This window comes from Megalopta genalis, chromosome 16 (assembly GCF_051020955.1).
Source record: "Megalopta genalis isolate 19385.01 chromosome 16, iyMegGena1_principal, whole genome shotgun sequence".
In the NCBI taxonomy this organism is placed as follows: Eukaryota; Metazoa; Arthropoda; class Insecta; order Hymenoptera; family Halictidae; genus Megalopta; species Megalopta genalis.
This window is the reverse complement of record NC_135028.1, coordinates 5,386,764-5,407,269: the sequence shown is the minus strand read 5'-3', so window position 1 is coordinate 5,407,269 and position 20,506 is coordinate 5,386,764. Positions and strand designations below refer to the sequence as shown.

The window sequence follows — 20,506 nt, the reverse complement described above, 5'->3', positions numbered from 1 at the left end:
GTTTCGTGACGACTTGTTTTATTTCAACAGACATATATTAACAAAGTTGTTTCGGAATTGGTTGATATTGTAGAATAAACACAAATGACGTATAACAGTTGAATTTTGTATTGGAGCATATTCCGTTGTATTGGAGTATTGTTGTAAGAATATCGTAGTATTGTCAAGTATTGGATTTTGGATCCGCGTATCGTCCTTTAGTTTTTTACTTAATTATTTCTTTTCAGTGGTAGAGACAAATTTTGGTACATTACGATTTAAAAAATTAAAAATGACCAAATCTCGATAAAAAAGCAGTTTATAAAAAAATTAATTACATCAGCATATGTCCAATTCCATACTCTACTACTTTTGTTTGAAACATTTTTCTATGAAAGAAACGGTTCTCGAGTAATTTAAGTGGTGGATCTCGGTGGCTCACTCTGTATGTGTGTGTATATCGCATTTATGTATCAATTAAATTATATTATCATAACATTTTGTGTATAGTTAAGTATTTTAAAGAATTGTTTTAAATATTTTTAAAGGTCGCTTTTTCGAATAAACTAGAATTTTTAACGACACCTTTTAGGTAATCGGAGTAAAATTTCTGACATTAACGTTCCTATGTATAGTTCCCGAAATCATAGCGAATGCGCTTAAAAATCTCAATTAAAGACAAAAAGAATGAGAGAATTATAAAGAAAAGCTTGCTTCGTCAGTTAAAAGATTACTCATCGTAACAGGAAAAATGCTACTGGACTTTGTTAACTTACACGTTTTCTTGCATTTGAGAAGCCTTCGCGTGCCATAAATGCATAAAGATTGGCACTTTATGCATCATAATTGCATGTACCTTTTTACTACCGTTTTTTTTATTATCTAGTAGATTCTAAATGAAAGAGTGAATGAAATGTAATCTTTTATCAAAAAGAAATGAAAAGAAATCCGATTTATACACAACATTGCAATCGATCAAGCACATGAAAGTGATAACTGCAACGGTATGTAACGAGTCCTTGAGCACAACAATCGCAATAAGTGGAGAAATACTTCTGGTAAAAAAAGGTTGCAATCATATTGTATTCTTATTATAACATCAACTCGTTTGTTAACCTACTTCATTTCTAATAGCAAGTTTTGTTTTATAAACGGTTTTTTACATTTTGTGTATTATACATACCTCAATCAATAAACGATGCAGCTAGAATTAGTATGGCAGAAAGTATGCTGATTGTATTCGCTGCTGGTCACGTTACACTGATGCGATAGCATTCTTCGAAATTGAATCTATGCAGTTTCATATTATCGACGCTGGCATGCGCTTTGCAATCATAACGTCATTTTTAGATATCCGAAGATGATTTATTCATCCGATTCTCGCTTGTCTTCCGTACAAAAAAGTGTAGTTGCGTATTTGTTTCGCTGCATTCAATTACTCGTATAATTCTCGTTGTAAAGCATTTAATTACCTGCATAATTCTCATTACAAAGCATTTAATTACTTGTATAATTCTTATTAGAAAGCATTTATGGTAAGTAATACTAATTGAACGTAACGCATTGTTTACGCAATCGTATGCATCTTAGTAATTGGAACAGTCCACGAATATTCTCAGCAGATATGCATTCCCGGTGCTCCATTAACTACCATTCATTGTAATTCCAAGTGCGGGACGTGTTACATTGACCTCGCTTATCATATCAAACGGCCACGATTACGTAACAGGAGCCGTACATAAGAAATATACACGCTCGAAATTATCGCAGCATTTGGAGTGCATCCGTGTAGCAGAGCACAATCATGGCGGACATGCAGATCAGGATGCAAAGTTCAACGACGGCGAGTATTGTTTTGCAATAACGGTGCGGATTCCCGATCTCCATGTGCGCCAGGGTGTACAGTATGCTAACTATCGCGAAACAAGGAAGAATCGTTCTGGCCACAGGAAACGGGGGTAACGTGCACAACCATATCGGTGTAATTAGCAGATAAAGGAGCGCGGTTCCGAGATCGTGTTGATGCGCGCTTCGGATGCGATCCACGTCTTCATGGCCGCCTCCGGTCGGACATAAAATTATATTGGGACCTTTCATCCACATCCTATCCTCCTCGCTGTGAATTACCTGGAAAATCGATCCGAATGAAGCGATCCAATTAACTGTCCGGGAATCTACCGGCCTGCGATTCATCTCATTCGAAAAAATGACGGGATCGGGTGACGCTAGAAATCGTTTCGTTACATTAAGCAATGGAATATCTGGTCTCAAAAATTCGCCAAAAGTCGATTCGATAGATCTTGTGTAAAATGTAAAATTTGTGCTTTCTGAGATTGTTGAATCTATAGAAAATAGTATTTCAATATGTTTTCTTTTCTTTTATGCTCTTTCTCTATACTCCTCTCTTAACTAGTTTTTGGAATAATGTTCACTCATTAATACTTTCGGCGCTTTATCGGTCACATACAAGCCCCTTACACGACAAATGGCGTAACTCCAAAATTAGGAAAAAGTGAATCGATTGTAGAAATAGTTAGTATTAAGTATAGCTGTTTAATAACCAATTAAAATTAAATTTCTGTTTCTGTGGCTATAAAGAAGGACACGCTGGATTTGTTGAAAATTCCGTCATTTCGTCATACTTTTTTTCAAGTATTAGAAAGCATTACAAATGTAACAAGGATTAATAATGTGATAAGGATTTCAGCAACGAATGAGTATGTTCAATGTCGATGTAATAAATGAGATATTTAATGTAATAATGTACTGCGTCTATTGGGAATGTGAAAATATTAATTAATTATCGTATGACGTAAGTTAAATTACGTTACGATAATTACTATTCTTTCACTTTATTTTCTTACAGTAAAGCTACTTACTGTTCTTAATTTTTATGAAGTATTACACAAATGTTCAATTGTCACAATACATACTAAGAAACGAAACTTGCGCCATTTGTCAACTAAGAAGCTCATATCGGTAACACTAATTTTTGTCTAAATCTTGAAATTCATTTTTATTTTAATCTATCGAACAAACTGAATGATACTACGATTTTTAGAACACAAAAGAGTTAACTAATATTTCGTATGTTAAATTTGAACTTACCAGTTTCGATTTCATTAATTAAATAATTTTGATATCGTCGGAATTTTTTTAGTTGATATTTGCCAGTTGACGCTACATTATCTATGTGCAGAGATTAGTGATGTTAAAGAATTACCAATAAATCAGTAAATTATATTACACTTCAAATAATTCATAAAGAATACTACTATAATTCCAGGAGGGTTCCAAGGATTTTTTTGATATCATTAAAATCAATACGATTTTCTACTTATTATACACAAAGAATTAACTGCTAATTCGTACCAATACGAATTTCTAAACGTTCGTAATTAGTTTTTTGAAATAACATCAGCCAAATAGGAACACGATAGTCGACTCAGATATAAATGAGTTCGATGAAGACTGAGATTATCTCATTGGAATCCCTAAATACAAAAGAAGATTTATATTAAAGTAAAATAGTATATCAAAATCATAATACGTATTTACAAACATTTATCAATTTATTTGTAAATGCTTTATCCTGAGTATCCTTTTTGTAAAATTGTAGTAAATCATAACATTATTTCATTCTTAAGTGCCTTTATTCTCACAAAAACGGACAAACTAATTTTGGCCAAAGTTTTTGAGGCCAAATACTCTACCATAAGTTGATCAGATTGAAAATAATTTCGCTGATTTAGTTATTTATCCTTGAATTTGTCATTATCTTCAACAATAAATAAGAGACTATTATATTCTTTAAGAAGCAATGAAATAGTAACAGGAAGAAGCACAAGAAATATAAAATAGGACAGCAATCGACGAAAGAACGAAGGAAGATCTATCAATTTGTTTACTCTAATTCGAAAAAGTAAACATACGATTTCTGACTTGTACCATTAATATTAACAACGAAAATGAAGTCTAGTTGCAGTTCGAGAACCTATAAGAAATTCCCAAGAACAACAAGAAAGAAGAGGAGCGTTGAGCGAAGAACAGCAAACAATGTAAGAACAAAGAAGATTTACCTGTCTGCTTACTCGGATCCTACCAGTGAACCACGACAAAGAGTTCATCTTCAAAACAAGTACGCACGACCACCAGGCGTAAACAGCCCACAGCTCTTTCGCTTCGAGTGCAAAATGGTCCTCCATTGTTTCGTCGCAATTTCGTCGACTTTCCCTGGTGTATCGGAAAGAAAAACCGCCAAGAATTGTGTCCCGTCTCGGTCTCTCTTAGCATCCTTCAGGCAGTCGCGAGCATTATTCCTCGATCTTGCCGGCGAGACGAAACATTTGTCAACGTCCCGATAAAGCGACAATAGGCGAGAAAGAGGCAGGGTATCGAAGCTATCGCGTTATTAGGAAGTTGCACGGGGAGGAGTGTCGGATGCGAGGCAGAGTGGAAAAGTTGTTGGCGAAAGAATAGGGTGGACGGGACGCGTTAAAATTCTCGTCGCATCGATTCGCTGCCGGTGGCTGCTAGCAGGCGACTGACTACCTCGAAAAACCGGTGTCCTGAACGTGATCCAGCAGCGTCGGGCCTGCATTTGGAAGTCAAATCGACGCACGGCCCGAAACACGGCGCCGCCGATCTCTGGGCGGAGCACGTTTTCGAAATGCTGGAGCATTTGTTTTAAACTGTCTCTTCCCCCCCTCTCTCTCTTTCTTTCTCTTCTTTCTTCAGTATTACCATTCGTTCGTATTAGAAAAAATCAGACCAAGGCAAATCTTTATTGGAATGGAAATAAAAAATAATTATTTGAAATAATTCGTTTTAAGTTGTTACTTTTATAATGTCCTTTATTGAAAATAAAAATAATATCGATCCATTTGCACGACGTAATAGTAATTTCAAACAATGAATTGCTTCGTTATTTTTTATTTCAAGATAATATGTAACAAGATGATCATCTTTAGGAGATTTTCGTCTGGGTCCATCTGAAATGAAATAATCGCGAAATAAGACAATTACTTCACTGACTTATACGGAAGATGTTTCTTATTATAGGATAATCATTTAATATATTTAGCTCGATCCTTCTATTTGCAGAAATGTCAATGAGCATGTCGGTATAAACCAGACTCGACCACCATATGATTTCTAGAAAGAATGTCACAATTACGTCGAATAATTATTTAAGATAACTATAAAATGGAATAACATGTTATTTAAAAGAATATTTTAAATAACGTTATTGCAAAAGTGATCACATGAACGGAAATAATTATGAAATAAAGTGATATTTGATATAATGTCATTCCAAACGTGGCCAGGTTATTTTATTATTTTATTATTACCACGAATTTCTTGTTCTGAATACTGTCGAAAACTTCTTTTCCTAATAGATAAATTACGGCAAGTGTAAATTCTATTTTCCGAAAGAGAAGATATAAAATTCGTTCCATCATTGTGTGCTAGATAGAAGGCTAACATGAAAAGACGGATATAAACGAAATGTACGCGGCTCACGTTGAGAACAAAACGGTATTAATTTCCACACTAGCAGTAGTGTTAGTGTAAGTGCAGTAGCTGTGAAGTGAGTGAATGAAGTGACCAAGGGAAGATGTAATAGGGAGAACAAAAGAGGAGAACCAGAAGAACAGCTCTGAATAGAAATCTATTGTAAAATGTTCTTATCAAGCTTGTGATAAATATGAAATAAAAGATTTGATTTTTCTCTAGGTTTTATTTAAAGTCGCTTCAACTGCTTGGTTTTTAGCGACTGTAATGATGTATTATGCTGTTCTAGTGAATAGTTTTGTCTCCTGTAAGTATCTGACGAAGTTGGTAACTTTATCTTCTGCGACGTCCTCCTTTAGTGTTGAAGTTGAAGTTTTGAAGTATTCGCGATAGCTTTTATGTTCTAGGTAGAGTAGAACTAGGTGTTCTATCGTGGTTGGTGTATTACAATAGGTACAGATAGGTGATTGGTATTTTTGATAGGATACTAGGATAGATATAATTATCTGTTGAATCGTCGTTAATTTGTTACAGTTTTTGTGGATTATTATGTGTTGTCTGCGAGACTTTTAATATGCGTCGGGGCTCTACTGTCCCATTCTCTCTCTCTCTCTCTCTCTCTCTCTCTCTCTCTCTCTCTCTCTCTCTCTCTCTGTTACCCATATTTATTAGTTTTTGTTTGCTCGCGTTTGCAAGATCTTCGAAGTGTAGGTTCGAATAATTTCTTGTGAACCCAACAGTATAATAAATTGTGATCTGTGGTACGGTAGTTAAATAGTAATTTAACTATTGTAGTATGCAATGTTTGTATCACGAGGAAAAAAAGTATTAAATGAAAATTACAAACATAAAACACTTTCACAGCCGTTGTCACGTGCACGTGATTTTGCGTTCCCAGTGCGAGTCAGCTGATGTCACAAAAGCGTGTGGTGACTTCTTTTTTTTTAATAAAGTGCGAGAGCGTAAAATGTAAAACAATGATCTGTATTAAATAAAAGCGTACGATGATTATATTAATAACGGTGGATTGCCTGAAAATGAAGGAAATTATTAAAAGGCGAAGACAGTGAAGCTTCTTTCATTTCGAGTATACGTGTTTATACTCCAATTTATTGGGTCTTTTAATTCGCATATTGTTATTCTTGCTTGCGTTTGGACTCTTACATCAGTTACCCTAATGTTCCTCCTCAACATCGACGGACCGACAAATTAATTCTAACATCCACGAAACGCAACAATTGGAATTCAATAGTTCATTTCAAGGAAATCATCGTCCATCTTGTCCTCGCGAATTCTAATCGATAATCATTGCTACCCTCTTTTTTCCTCTAAATCTTCGAAAGGCTTCGACTACGTAAACAGTTTCAATAATTTATAAAGTTGCGATTAAAATTGATAATAGAAGACTAGAAAGTTTACAAATTCGTCAAAAAGTAATTTCAACCACAATAATGGACTTTAGCAGATCCTGAACGGCTTCTGGACACCGTTCAACCGATCTCGACAAGCTCCCTTCATCTCGATTCCGTACTCATTGACGAAGCCGCATCTAATTAAAATTACATTTTCGTAGAGTATAATCGTTTGTTCTCGCGTTACAAACGCCATTGGGCGATGTTGCTCTTCTTGATGTTCGCCTGTATCGAGACGTCGATGAGGTTGTTCCCGAGGAAGAAATCGGTAGCTGCCACGTTGGTTTCTTTCCACCATTCCTCCTGGAACTTAAATGTCAGATTTCTGTTCACGGAATCGGCCATTTGCCGCAGTCCTCCAGACAGATTGAAGATTATTTCCAGGGGATCGGGCGTCAACTCCGCCATCACCGCCCATAATGGGTTTTGACTGTTTCGGAACCTCTTCGGCCCCATAATAACTTCGTCCAAATACTTGAACAGACCCTCCACCGTCTGTTGATTACCCCAGGCTTGAGACATTGTCGGCCACAACCAATCGTACTCTGTTACAAAACGAAATCAACTGACGATACATTCAGATTACAAGAGAAGAGAAATTACAGAAATAATATGTACAAAAGCAACGACGAATGGAAAAGAAATTAGAGAACGGAATATTCTAAATATCGTAGAGCGATCTTATTCTTTATTCATCCCTGTCTGTATATTTAACAAACTACTATGAAACATACGTTTCTCGGTACAACTGCTATTATTCGATCGCGCCAGGAACTTTCGTATTTACGCCATAATCAGGTATGGAAAAAGTGTTGAAACTTTTTAAGAAGTTCTCTTTATAACAGTAGTTATGGAACTTTTTTCAAAGCAGTTGTTGCTCTTAAGTCTCAATGAGAATACACAAAAAATGTTCTTGAAAATAAAAATTTTGAGTTAAAGTAGAATTGATAAGATGTAAGAACAAGAATTCCGCTATAACAGGAACAGATGTTTTCTTGGAAAATGATCAATATCTTCGTTACCGTCTCTTCCTATTTTACTCCTCGATTCAAACATTTCATGAATGAATTTGAACGAATTTATTAGGTTATTGGGAAGAAACAGAAAACTTATTCACAGGGTCTCTGCAAACAAGTAAGCGTTGAACATGCATTTGCAACACTGAAATATACAGGGTGTCCCAGGTTTTAATGTTCAAACTTCGTCAGTGTATTCTATGGCACAAAGTAAGAAAACAGTATTATGTAAACATAGGTCATATAGAGCTTTATTAATAAGTTATAACAAAAATTCAGAATAGGAATAGTAATCAACTTGCTGTTACTGTGAGCATTGGCTTGAATAGAACAGTGTTTATTAATACATTTCGAACAATACATGATTGACATCGATCGAAGATCGAATTTATGACCATGCGAATTTCGTTTCTATTCTCTTTCATTTCATTGAACGCATTATTAATCCTATTCTGAATTTTTGTTATAACTTCTTAATAAAGCTCTATATGACCTATGTTTACATCACATATTCTTCTTACTTTGTGCCATAGAATATACTGACAAAGTTTGAACATTAAAACCTGGGACACCCTGTATACTAAACGATAATACGTATAATCTAAATACGACAAATTTAGAAAATATTTTACTCGTGAAATTATATTAAATGACTATACTACTGTATAGAGTATTTCACTCCCATGTATCCTTGCACACCTCAATGTCTTCGTTGCTTTTGCTGATACAACAAAATGTACCAGGATAAATTCATTTAGATCAAAGTTAAGAATGTTTATAATTTATGTTATTTTCCGCTCAAGATTAGTTTCCATACTTTCTCGCTTTGGCGAAAATAATTAAGACATTATAATAAAGATGTGCAAAACCTTGTTTGTGTAAGATATTATATATATATTATATAATGGAATATTCACATATTTATATTCAAATTGTAAAAAAGAATGTAAATAAATTCTATCAATTACGTAATGTACTTGTATGTACAATTATGATTTCCCTGTTTTTGTTTCATTAGTAGTTCTTTTTATATCGTGAACCTTTTTCTAATAAGCGTTCTAAAATAACTTGTCGTCGTGGAACCTTTATGATATAAATTCTAGAATATTTCCATAAGAACACTTTTATAACGATTCTTCACGATAATGTAGTTAAAAGTTCTACAGGAATAGATTGTATTCCCTTAAGTGAAAGTTACAAGTGCGAACAGTTTTTTCTTCAGAAACGAGAAGTACGTACTCGTATATATTTCGATCGCTGGCTATAACGTAATAAATATTTGCAGTTCGCGAGACCGCCTATAGTACTTGCGTAAGTTTCAATGTCTGTGCTACTTAAGGGTAACCCGCTAACCGAGAAATGTATCGACTATTATTGTCTGGACACTCTCGTGCGAATACAATTGGTAGCGAATGCAGATTGCTCTGTAATACCGGCGCGTGAAACGTAACTTTTATAAATACAAGGATAAAAACGATGAATCACTATCAATGAAGAATTAACTTCTTCTCCCCAGTGGTCAGATTAGGCTCGTGTAAAAATAGTTATGGAAGCACGTAACACGAGAAGCACCTAGCGGCGGATTGAATTGACGCGTAAGGATTCAATTGAATAGTAGCAGGTAATAAATTTACCATTCACGGTGTGCTTATCGCCGTAACAAATAATCAAGCGTTTCCCTCCGGTCCAAATATCGTTCAAGGTCGGACCAAGACCTTCGACCCCCCTATCAGGCTTGAGAATCAGACCTCCGAATTCTCGCCGGAGGATCGTGGCCAATCGGCGGTGTCTGTTCGATCTGTCCTGGAATCCCACCGGAAATCTGCATGCAAAGTCACCCCATATTGAATCGCATCATTACATTATATCAGGTCCCTGCGATAACAATCGTATCGTTACATTTGTATCAATTTAAAGCCACTTTCTTCCATTTCGCTCGAACAACTACGTATCTTAATGCATCCATTGACCAGCTAGAATTTTCGTCCTATCTTATTATCTCGTCATGACATAATATCGACGATTTTATTGTTATACAATGCTTCGTACGCATTGTTATTGATTCGAAAATTGACTGAGAGATAATGCTACGATATAATCGTCATTGCATGATTCTCTCTACGCGACTGTCCCTCTGATTACGATGATTTGAACAAATAATATATAACTACCGATTATATTCAATGACAAAGTTATCGTTTGTTTCGGACGCAGAAAATTGGAAAGAACATGTAATTATTGTATAATTAAGTTTCATGAAACACGGGGTAAAAGTTAAGTTATATTTCGGTACAGAAAAATATCCTCGTGGGTCATTAAATGCGGCTGTTCATACGTAGCGTCGCGCTTTAATTCAGACGCAGAAAGTTTTCGACAAATGAGCCGTTTATTTTGAAAGTAACATAAGTCACTTTGTTTTTAAGTCGATATATTTAAGGGCTTGCGTTTTAACACGTTTAAAAATATGGATGCTAACTTTCGAGAAGATTTACTTGTATTTGTTATATCTCAGGATACTGATATTTTCCTCGGTATAAATAATTTCGTATAACATCAAGAAATCGTCACTTTTCATTACGGTAAAGTGACATATGCCACTTTCAAAATAAACGGCTGAAATGTTTCAGGATGTCGTTCGACATTCTCGACAAGAACGTTTCGTCCGAAGCGATAGGTTGTTCCAAGAAAATTTTGTTAAAAAAATGGACGCACGGAAAGCTTATTAAATTAGTTTAGAAAGAACTAATTAATTGTTGATAAACTACTCGAATAAAATCCAACGTCTCTTTTCTTCAAAATTTTATGGACAACGTTATCTTTTTCTATTTGCTTCCTTTTTCTTTCAATGATAGCGCCATGCAGCACGAAATCCGAGATAAATGTGAAAACATTCTGAAACGGTGACCATTTATGTTCGTCATAGTACAAATATTATATCGTTTTTGCATCGAAACGGATAGTATAAATTGACCTTAATACTCAACATTCGAAACAAACTAAATGTATTAGGTTGTTCGTAAAGTAATTTCTCGTAAACTTGAAATCAAATCATTTTGAAGGCTGTCATTATTTTTTGAACAACCTAATACGTATAGTCGTCACGCGACAAGAAGGCACCTTTGTGTTCACATTCCCCCTCTTAATAGCTGCCACTGCCGCAACAATCGGTCGCTATCGGCCGAAAACGGTGAGTAAGAGGGGGAATGTAAACACAAAGGTGTCTTCTTGTCGCGTGAGGACTGTATCCTAAAGGTTTATTTATTTGCGTTATGCATATATTAATTCTTATTACTTGCTGCAATATTCAACTTACGAAGCATTTACCGACATATTATTTCAGTGGATAAAGTTTTGTTAAATTACCTATGGAAGTCCATGATAACGACCTCTCCCCTTGCGACGTTCAAAAAGTTCCTCACATCTCTGATGATGGCGGACAAAGGCGTAATCCGAATCACATCGTGATTGATCCAAAATCTGCTTATGTGATTGCCTTCCTCGATGGCGGTACCGTTCGGAATCGCCGGATAATAGCCCACCCTGATGTCCAGGTACCTTATGCCGTGCACTAATTGCGTCCACACGTCGCGATCCTGCGTTAACAAGTATCGTTGAAAGGCGTCCCTTCGTGTAAGGTCGCCATGCTTGTAGCATCCCGAATTGTGTGTTCCGGGAATCATTAAGCTTCCTATTGGCAGTCTTCCTAGTTGCCTCCTAAGGGAGACAAAAACATATTTCAAATGAAAACACATTTATAGCGAAATAAGAGCTGACCAAGACACGGAAGTAGACTTTGCATTGATGACATAATTTAGAAAACTATTTTATAATTGTGGTACGACTGCCAAGGAAACTTCGTATAATTTAGTACATTTCATACAGTATCTACTACAACCTCTGGCAAAAAGTTTCCGATCATATACAGGGTGTCCCAGGTTTTAATGTTCAAACTTTGTTAGCGTATTCTATGGCACAAAGTAAGAAACAAATGTTATGTAAAGATAGGTTGTATAGAGCTTTATTAAGAAAGTTATAACAAAAATTCAGAATAGAGGAATAGTAATCAACTTGCTGTTATTGTGAGCATTGGCTTGAATAGATCAGCATATGACGTGTGTTCATGTAAGCTGTGTTTATTAATACATTTCGAAATGTATTAATAACCGTTGTTGACAATACATGATTGACATCGACCGAAGATTTTTTTTTATTTTTTATTTTTTTTTAGTCGATTACTATTCCTATTCTGAATTTCTGTTATAACTTCTTAGTAAAGCTCTATATGACCTATGTTTACATAACATTTTTTTCTTACTTTGTGCCATAGAATATACTGACAAAGTTTGAACATTAAAACCTGGGACACCCTGTATACTAATATCAAATTTACAAATAATATTCGCATTTTGGAATTATAAAATGTTCTCATATGCAGGTAAGATGAATGGGGAACGTAGGTGGTATCTAAATAAGTAAATAAATAATAAATTGTCAAAAAGAAACCACAGAGGAAACAAAATGTGGAAAAAAGTGTCCGATCGGTACAAATGTTGGAAAAAAAGTTTCCGATCATTGAGTTATTAATATTTTCTTACATTACCACGTGCTCGTGTGACACTTTTAATGCGTTGAAGCATTGTCCTTGCTAAGATTTCACGATCCCTAAGCGAAATTTCTTTCCAAGACAATTTTATCGCATGTCGTTATGTGTTTTCCACATAACATTTTGTTTTTTCCGCGGTTTCTTCTTGATGATACATGAAAAACTGTGTTATTTTGTATTTATCTATTTTATTTCAATCCCGTCTACATTCTCCATTCGTGTGTTGTCTGCATAAAACAACATTTTATAACTCTAAAACGCGGATATTCTCTGTAAATTTTGTATAAGTTTATATGATTGGGAACTTTTTGCCGAGGGTTCAGCAGACTAGTATTAGGTCAGATAGTTCCATTTGTTACTTGTGTCTGTCTATTACTGATTGATTCTACTGGCAGTATTATCGTAGTATAACGATCTTTCTGTTTGTCGTTTGATGTTATCTATTTTCTAGAATAAACTTACGTAAATAAGTAAGGAAAGAATACTTTCGAATCTTTAGATCGGTCAAGTACAGATTTGTTTGCAAAGCAAGTAGAACATTTTACATGCAAAAGGAGTTTCCATGTTTTTCGCATAAGCAACCTTTTCTTTCTCAGTCAACGTTGTTTCGAAATCAAGAACATATTTGCCACAGTACAATGCAAAACACTGATCTTTTATACATGAGCGACAGTAAGGCTCGGTGTGCAAAGAAGTTCTGTTGTGCTATATAGGCTTGTGTATATAAAGTTGTTCTCACCATACAGTGCCAGCATATTTATGACAAGAAACGAGTCGGCAATATTTAAATTATTAGAACAATTGAGATAATCGAAGAAGATCAACGAATTATTTTGAATTTATTAGTGGAGTATTCGAAGGTGATTCTTGGAATGAAACATATTTTTCGCCTACAATTAAAGATTACACATAATTCATTGAATGTAAAAATATTTGTTTCGAAAACAAGACAAAAGATCGTCAATCGAACTTTCCTGTGTTTGATATATTTTTAATTTTGAATATTTCCGCACGATCCTGGTTCCGACCATACTCACGTTCATACTGTATGCAATAATATTTGATTCCTTCAACTCAGATCAGCAGAGCGGCCGGAATCGTGGCAATCGTGGAACCACTTTCAACATATAAGAGGCTGTACTACAGCAGCTCATAAAATATTCAATATTTTTGCATTGAACTAATATTGTGTATACTCTGTAAATATATACGAAAAATAAGCGAAACAATCTAACAAAAATATGTGTTCCAGTTTCTATAAAGAAATCTGAAAGGAGAATGTTAAAAATTGCCGTCTAGGCTCTAGAATATCCCTTTAAACTTGCTGAAGAAAGACTTCTGATTTACAAGAAATCGATGGAGAAAAGTAACGAGCGGAAAAAGTGGAAAGCTCGAAGTAGCGGCGTTACCTTAAATCGTACATCCATGTCGGCCAGATCTGCAAGCAGGAACTGGTGAGGAAAGACCCTTCTTTATAAAGGGCAGCATGGTATTTCAAGCAATGGGGGCCGGGAAGCGTCGCGCCATCTTTGGTGTCCCATCCACCCGGAAGGGGCGGTCGACCGACCGTGATGTTGGTTCGATAATAGCCTTGGGGGTATTGCAGCGAAGTCAAAGTCAACTTCGGCTTGATCGTTTTATCTGAAAGCACAACGTCGATGGTTTGCGTCGACCCGTATCGACCAATCCTGGCACGATCGAGCCCTAAAGTTCGTTCCTCGGCAGGTCCCGAGACGTAAATTCGAGAAAAACGCTAGCCAAGGTAGAAACGGGGACAAATTGATGGCTTACGCTCACGCGGATATTCCGTTGCACATCTTTTTTTTTAGATGAACCGATAAATCTCGAAGTGTTTCGCGTAAATTGAGCGAAATTCAAGATTTCCAGGCAGGACTGTTCTTCCCGCGACTAAAAAATTTGACGCCTTCGAGTCGATTCGATAAAGTCCGTGCGATAAAAACTGATTCACGACGTTCAAGAGAAGCAAACAAAACTTATTACTATGTGCTGGGTCAGCAGTGAACACCTTGATGGTATCTGGGTATCCTGTGCTCGATGGACAATCAAGATCCCAATTTACTTCCAGCTCCGCGTCCACCACTGTGTCGCTGGCAGCGATCGGTCTCCACAAGGAGGAGACTGTCAGCCATACTTTTCCGCATTGCGCTGCCAATGCTGGAATCAGAAGTGTCCCATTCGTCGATGAACTTCGCATAGACAATGAAATGATTTCGCAAAGCATCGCGGAGCATCGTTCAAGTGTCCGAAACGGTCGGTTTACCCGAAGCGAATCGTTCCAGTTTAACCCTTTCACCACTCACAACATCTGTCTTTCGCCCAGTTTTTAAAACATACCAAGATGGATCAATCGAGTACGGTAGAACCTCGATTATCCGGTCCTTAAATAACAGAATTCTCTGCTATCCAAATATAATACGTTTCACATGCGATCAGCTCGATCTATGGCAATCTGTATGATAAAACGATTTATTATACAAATCAATAAAAATTCAATCTGGCGTTGTAATTAAGTGCTTTATTATCTGAACATTCCTGTCGCTCTACTCGGTCCGTTTAATCGAGGTTTCAGGAAATCTCGTTGCAGAAACAATTGATCTCCTGCTCTTGCATGGTGAAACGGTTGAACGATTCCGTAAAAACTAGGAAACCGCGGCTGCACCAAGTATGCCAAAGAAAAACACGCTCACCAATGTCACAGGATAGGTAAAGGAACAGCAACGTCGTTGCCCTCAACATCCTCGGAGAATGTTACTTTATGGGTCTTCTTTGGACAGGTCTCCGATATCCGACGTCGCAAATCGGCGCACACCTGCGTTCGTAAATAAGAGTTTTCCGCATTATAAAATAAGCATAGCACTTCGAGGTAGTTCTACGACGCTGTTAAAAATGTTGTTCGCGAGACAAGGTAAAGCGTGCATGTGTTTGTCGATTGCTCGAGGTCAATTTTCTTGAGAACCGTTCTCCGACGTTTTCCTCTTACATTTTCATGTAAAGCGACTGCGTTCGCAGACGAATCGCAGTGTACAAAACAAGCTACTTGACCGTTGATCTCTGCGCACTACTCGCGCCGCGTCCGTAAAACGTCAAGTCACGAGGCGCCTTCTCATTATCCAGTTCTAACTTCGACAAAGCATCGCGCAGCAATGAAAAGAGTTGCGTACGAACCGTAATCCGGCAATAACAGTTCCCTATCGATTCTGGATTCGAGCGAACGAAATGCGTCTCACTGGGAACGAGAGGAGCTGCAGGAGGCGCGCAGCGTTAAAGAAAGATGCGCAGCTACAAACCGTGATAACGTCACTTCATTCGCCTTTGTGTCCAAAGGATTCTCTGGAGCCGACGGCCTCGCGGCGGGTTCACTCGCGCGTGCACGCGGCGAGTCGCTTCCTCTCCAGCTAGCCGATCGCCAGGAGTCCTTCGAGTCCTGGATCCCGTTCGTGGACAGCCGATCGAGCATTCAGTCCCGCTTGGTTGCCGGTTCACGGAAGCGTCAGCGCTTCTCCTGTTCTAAGTCTCACTTGCTCGATCGCGATTGCTTTCAAGACGACGATCGGCGCCCGTACGGTCGTGAGGACATGGCCCGTGTCCGCGGCACGAATCAGGCTAGTGAATCGGTACGGATCGCGTTTGCGACGACGACGGATGCTACGCGCGGCAAACGAAGAACGGGATGGGGGATCGATCGCGTTGTCCTGGCGAAGCCGATCCAGCCAGCGACTGAACGATGGACAGCCGAACGACCCGTAACCGGACCAGTTTAATATAGAACCCGCTTCGCTTATGGGACATTCAAGCACATTGTGCCATCATCCTTCCATCACTTCCTCGGACACGTCAATTGCTCGATGGGGACCACACCAGAGGCTGTCCTACTCCCGTCGCCGATCAAACTGCACGCGTTTTTCTCTGTCCGGCGTTCGGTCATCCTATAGACTGCGTCCACCACCGGGGGTCAGACCCGGCCTGACCCGTCAGGCATTAAACACTATTTCCTGCGTATGCCGTTCGACCATATAGTTTCGAGACAACGACGACGTCGGCCAGAGAGTTACCCGGGAAAGAGATAGAGGGAGAGGGAGGAAGGGCCGAGTGATCAGTGTGTACGCGCACCACGGATCACCGGGGGTTGGGGGACCAGACTCTGATTCTACATTGAATTATCACCCTCGCTCGTGGGTCAACGGGGGACGGGGAGCGCGCTCGTGAGAGTTAACAGGATGATGATTACGTACAGGTGCAGCCAACGAGGCGACTCGATTTATCGTTACTCCAAGCCCGATGCTGTTTACCCAGCGACTTCGACGATCATGATCGATGGCCGCCGGTTCCGAGAAACTGTGTTCTTTCGCTGTTGCTGACCTCGCTGCATAATTGCAGTGGAATCCTCGTTTATGTAAACAGTGCGGAGAACAAGAACTGCTTGCATCCCCGCCGCCTTTTTCTTTCAGTTCAGATATTACAGAGGTTCTTATGTTCGGTTAATCGAAGCTCATTGCTATTCCAACAATTCACCGCGTTCGGGTAATGGAGACGTTTTCAACCTTTAGACCGCCGGCACATGATGCCATGTGGAGTCGCTAATATTATAATATATTATAATATATATTATATAATATATATATATATATATATATATATATATATATATATATATAATATTTGTTCTCACAAATCGAGTCAGCGAAAAGAGAAAATATATTATAATATATATATATATATTATAATATATATTATAATATATTTTCTCTTTTCTATTTTCTCTTCAGCGAAAAGAGAAAATATATTATAATATATATATTATAATATATTTTCTCTTTTCGCTGACTCGATTTGTGAGAACAAATATTTCGGAAATCTGATACACGCGTTGTTGGATCGTGTGGGTGTAGTTTCCAGATTTACCAGTGAGTGGCCATATTGTAAATAGTCTCTTCTAGTGAGTGATCGAAATAAATGATCCGTGACCGACGGGATTATTTGACTTTTTGTTTTTTCCGTTTTACAAATATGTAATTTCACAAGGAAATGATCATTATCTTTACAGAATGGATGCAGGCGATAATAATGGACCTGATGTTACAAGTAGCGACACAAAAAGTTCTTTTTTATTTAAAAGATTTAGCGTTGATTACGCCTCGTGCATTATACAAAATAAGTAATGAAACTATAGATTTCCCTGTTTCTCGGCTTCTATGTCTGCTTTTCTGAATCTTGAGACTGAAACACCTGTTTCTATTTGGTCAGGACTTCGCATCTTATACAACGATATACAGTGACTCCCATTAATTAATTCTGACACTCTTTAAAACGCAATAACTTTTTTAAAACTGGAACAAACGATTTGAATCTTTTTCAGATGATAGAGGGATTAGTGTGTTAGGCAATGACTGAACTATTTTATTGCAATTTTGCTATTACCTGGAATGACAAAACAAAATAAAAAGCTCTCGTTTTTAGTAGAAAATGAGAGATTTTATAGATCTCAGTAAGTTATATGCAAAATTTCATCGAAATTGGTTAACGCAAAGTCAAGTTACAAGCCTTAAAAGATTGTAAAAATTGCAAATTTCTCACGCTCATTGGACGAAAATGTGAAAATTTAGGACAAAACTGTGATTTTTGCGATCTTGAATTGTTCACAGCTCATACCGAAGTCACCGGATTTCGGTGAAATTTTTAACATGCATATAACATACCGAGACCTACAAAATACATTTTTCAAATTTTCGTTATAGGTTCAGATGAAAAAGTAAAACAAAACGAGAGCTTTTTATTTTCTTTTGCCATTTTAAGCAATAGCAAAATTTTTAAAAAAGCATTCTAGTTATAATCTAGTAGACTGTTCGCTCTATCATCTAAAAAAAATTCAAGTCGTTTGGTCTAGTTCTAAAAAAGTTACTGCGTTCTGAAAAGTATCCGAATATTAATGGGAGTCACTGTATGTATATCAGTACATTCAACTTCAAGAAAACAATGTATTCTGTGCACATCATAAAAAAATTGCAATCTCGCTATTTACTTATTACATATACTTATTTGTAATATATCTAACGTAGTGTTATGCCAAAAACATTGTTTCGAAAATTATCACATCAAAATTATATTGTTATAAATGCAATACAAACGAGTATGAATGAAAAAACTCAAATGAAAGACAGAGAATACAGAAAAAAGAAAGGAGAACATAAAAAAAAGATCACAAAAATATTTTCTACATCCATCCTTCCACCTCGTTAATCCAAAATAACCGCGATATAAAAGCTAGCTAAAAAGTGCAATATAATCTGATGTGCTAATCTGAACTACAGCTACCGAGCCTGCTGTATTGGAAGATTTTTTCAATTCGAATTCAATCAAGAACGTAATCAGGAATACAAAAAATCTCTGGAAAGTAAAATTTTTCAAAATTTAAAAGCTTTATCATTTTCGCCTCTGTTCCGTGCCGGCCTGGCTTCGATCGGAGTCAGGCAAAATCTCGACTACTCCGCGCAATACAATAAACCGATTTACGTGCAAATACCCCGAGAGAAAATATTACATTTTCAGTGGAAAAATACCGACAGCATAAAGCTTGAACAGTGGTCGGTATGTTCGTATCTTGTATTCGGTACAAGTTGCATATTCACGCTAGCGGAATCCGGTTAAAAGTTTTACCGTAACTATTCACTTTTCACTATTTACAATGCCTTAATACATTCAAGAAATTTGCAAGCTTAAAACTTTCGAATGGAGGTTAATTATTGTCATTGATATTATATATATATAAAACTTTCGAATGAAGGTTAATTATTGTCATTGATATTATATATATATATATATAATATCAATGACAATAATTAACCTTCATTCGAAAGTTTTAAGCTTGCAAATTTCTTGAATGTATTAAGGCATTGTAAATAGTGAAAAGTATAATATATATATATATATATACATATATAATTGTTAAGAGAGAAAATATAATAGAAAGTAAATTTTGACTTAATTCTCTATTGCAGAATAAATATTTTGTATCATAGAAGTGAGTATACATAAGTGTGAATGAGTTCGAAGTAGGTATACTTCAAACGAAATTACTTTCTTTAAATTGGTCCAAATGACATGAGATTTTTTTAGACGATAGAAGACAATGATTAAAGCACTTTTTTAAAATTTTGCTATCACTTGGAAGGACAAAAAAGAATAAAAACACTCACGTGTTTTAACTTTTTCATCTGAACCGAGGTTGATGTAAACAATTAAAGATCGCAAGAATCGCAGTTTGGTTCCGATTTTTGACACTTTCGACCAATAACTGTCAGTCAGGGTGCAGTTTTTTCAATCTTTTAACACTAGCAGCTTAACTTTGCATTGATCGAATTCGATGAAACTTTCGGCATGCATGTAAGTTGCCGATCTCAAGGACATATGAAGGTTATCTCAAGGACATATCAAGGTTATGTCAAGGACATATGAAGGTTACCTCAAGGACATATGAAGGTTATCTCAAGGTTATGTCAAGGTTATCTCAAGGACATATGAAGGTTATCTCAAGGACATATCAAGGTTATCTCAAGGACATATCAAGGTTATGTCAAGGACATATGAAGGTTATCTCAAGGACATATGAAGGTTATCTCAAGGACATATCAAGGTTATGTCAAGGACATATGAAGGTTATCTCAAGGACATATCAAGGTTATGTCAAGGACATATGAAGGTTATCTCAAGGACATATGAAGGTTATCTCAAGGTTATGTCAAGGTTATCTCAAGGACATATGAAGGTTATCTCAAGGACATATCAAGGTTATCTCAAGGACATATCAAGGTTATGTCAAGGACATATGAAGGTTATCTCAAGGACATATGAAGGTTATCTCAAGGACATATCAAGGTTATGTCAAGGACATATGAAGGTTATCTCAAGGACATATCAAGGTTATGTCAAGGACATATGAAGGTTATCTCAAGGACATATGAAGG

General features: G+C 36.8%; 2 protein-coding genes across 2 annotated transcripts; both read right to left on the bottom strand.

Annotated features, from left to right (window-relative positions):
- Window position 1: 1 nt before the first annotated feature.
- LOC117227540 (uncharacterized) lies at window positions 2–4,772 on the bottom strand. The gene is made up of 2 exons (XM_033482876.2): window positions 4,059–4,772; window positions 2–2,106 (listed from the first exon to the last, which is right to left on the bottom strand). The coding sequence occupies exons 1-2, from the start codon at window positions 4,182–4,184 to the stop codon at window positions 1,741–1,743; spliced, it is 492 nt and encodes a 163-aa protein (XP_033338767.1). The 5' UTR covers window positions 4,185–4,772; the 3' UTR covers window positions 2–1,740.
- A 1,794-nt stretch (window positions 4,773–6,566) lies between these two features.
- On the bottom strand, window positions 6,567–16,349 carry LOC143260662 (PI-PLC X domain-containing protein 1). The gene is made up of 7 exons (XM_076526879.1): window positions 15,833–16,349; window positions 15,233–15,354; window positions 14,526–14,699; window positions 13,934–14,165; window positions 11,285–11,635; window positions 9,556–9,743; window positions 6,567–7,450 (listed from the first exon to the last, which is right to left on the bottom strand). Exons 2-7 carry the CDS (start codon window positions 15,279–15,281, stop codon window positions 7,089–7,091), a joined length of 1,356 nt encoding a protein of 451 aa, XP_076382994.1. The 5' UTR covers window positions 15,282–15,354; window positions 15,833–16,349; the 3' UTR covers window positions 6,567–7,088.
- Between the last annotated feature and the right edge of the window lie 4,157 nt (window positions 16,350–20,506).

Bases quoted from the DNA above. Each gene is read 5' to 3' on its own strand.
- LOC117227540 (XM_033482876.2), bottom strand. From the start codon at position 4,184: ATGGAGGACCATTTTGCACTCGAAGCGAAAGAGCTGTGGGCTGTTTAC. The intron at 2,107-4,058 runs GTAAATCTTCTT...TCGATTTTCCAG, and splicing joins GGATCCGAGTAAGCAGACAG to GTAATTCACAGCGAGGAGGA.
- LOC143260662 (XM_076526879.1), bottom strand. From the start codon at position 15,281: ATGTTGAGGGCAACGACGTTGCTGTTCCTTTACCTATCCTGTGACATT. The intron at 11,636-13,933 runs GTAACGCCGCTA...TGTCTCCCTTAG, and splicing joins ACATGGATGTACGATTTAAG to GAGGCAACTAGGAAGACTGC. The intron at 9,744-11,284 runs GTAATTTAACAA...CTTTGCATGCAG, and splicing joins GTTATCATGGACTTCCATAG to ATTTCCGGTGGGATTCCAGG.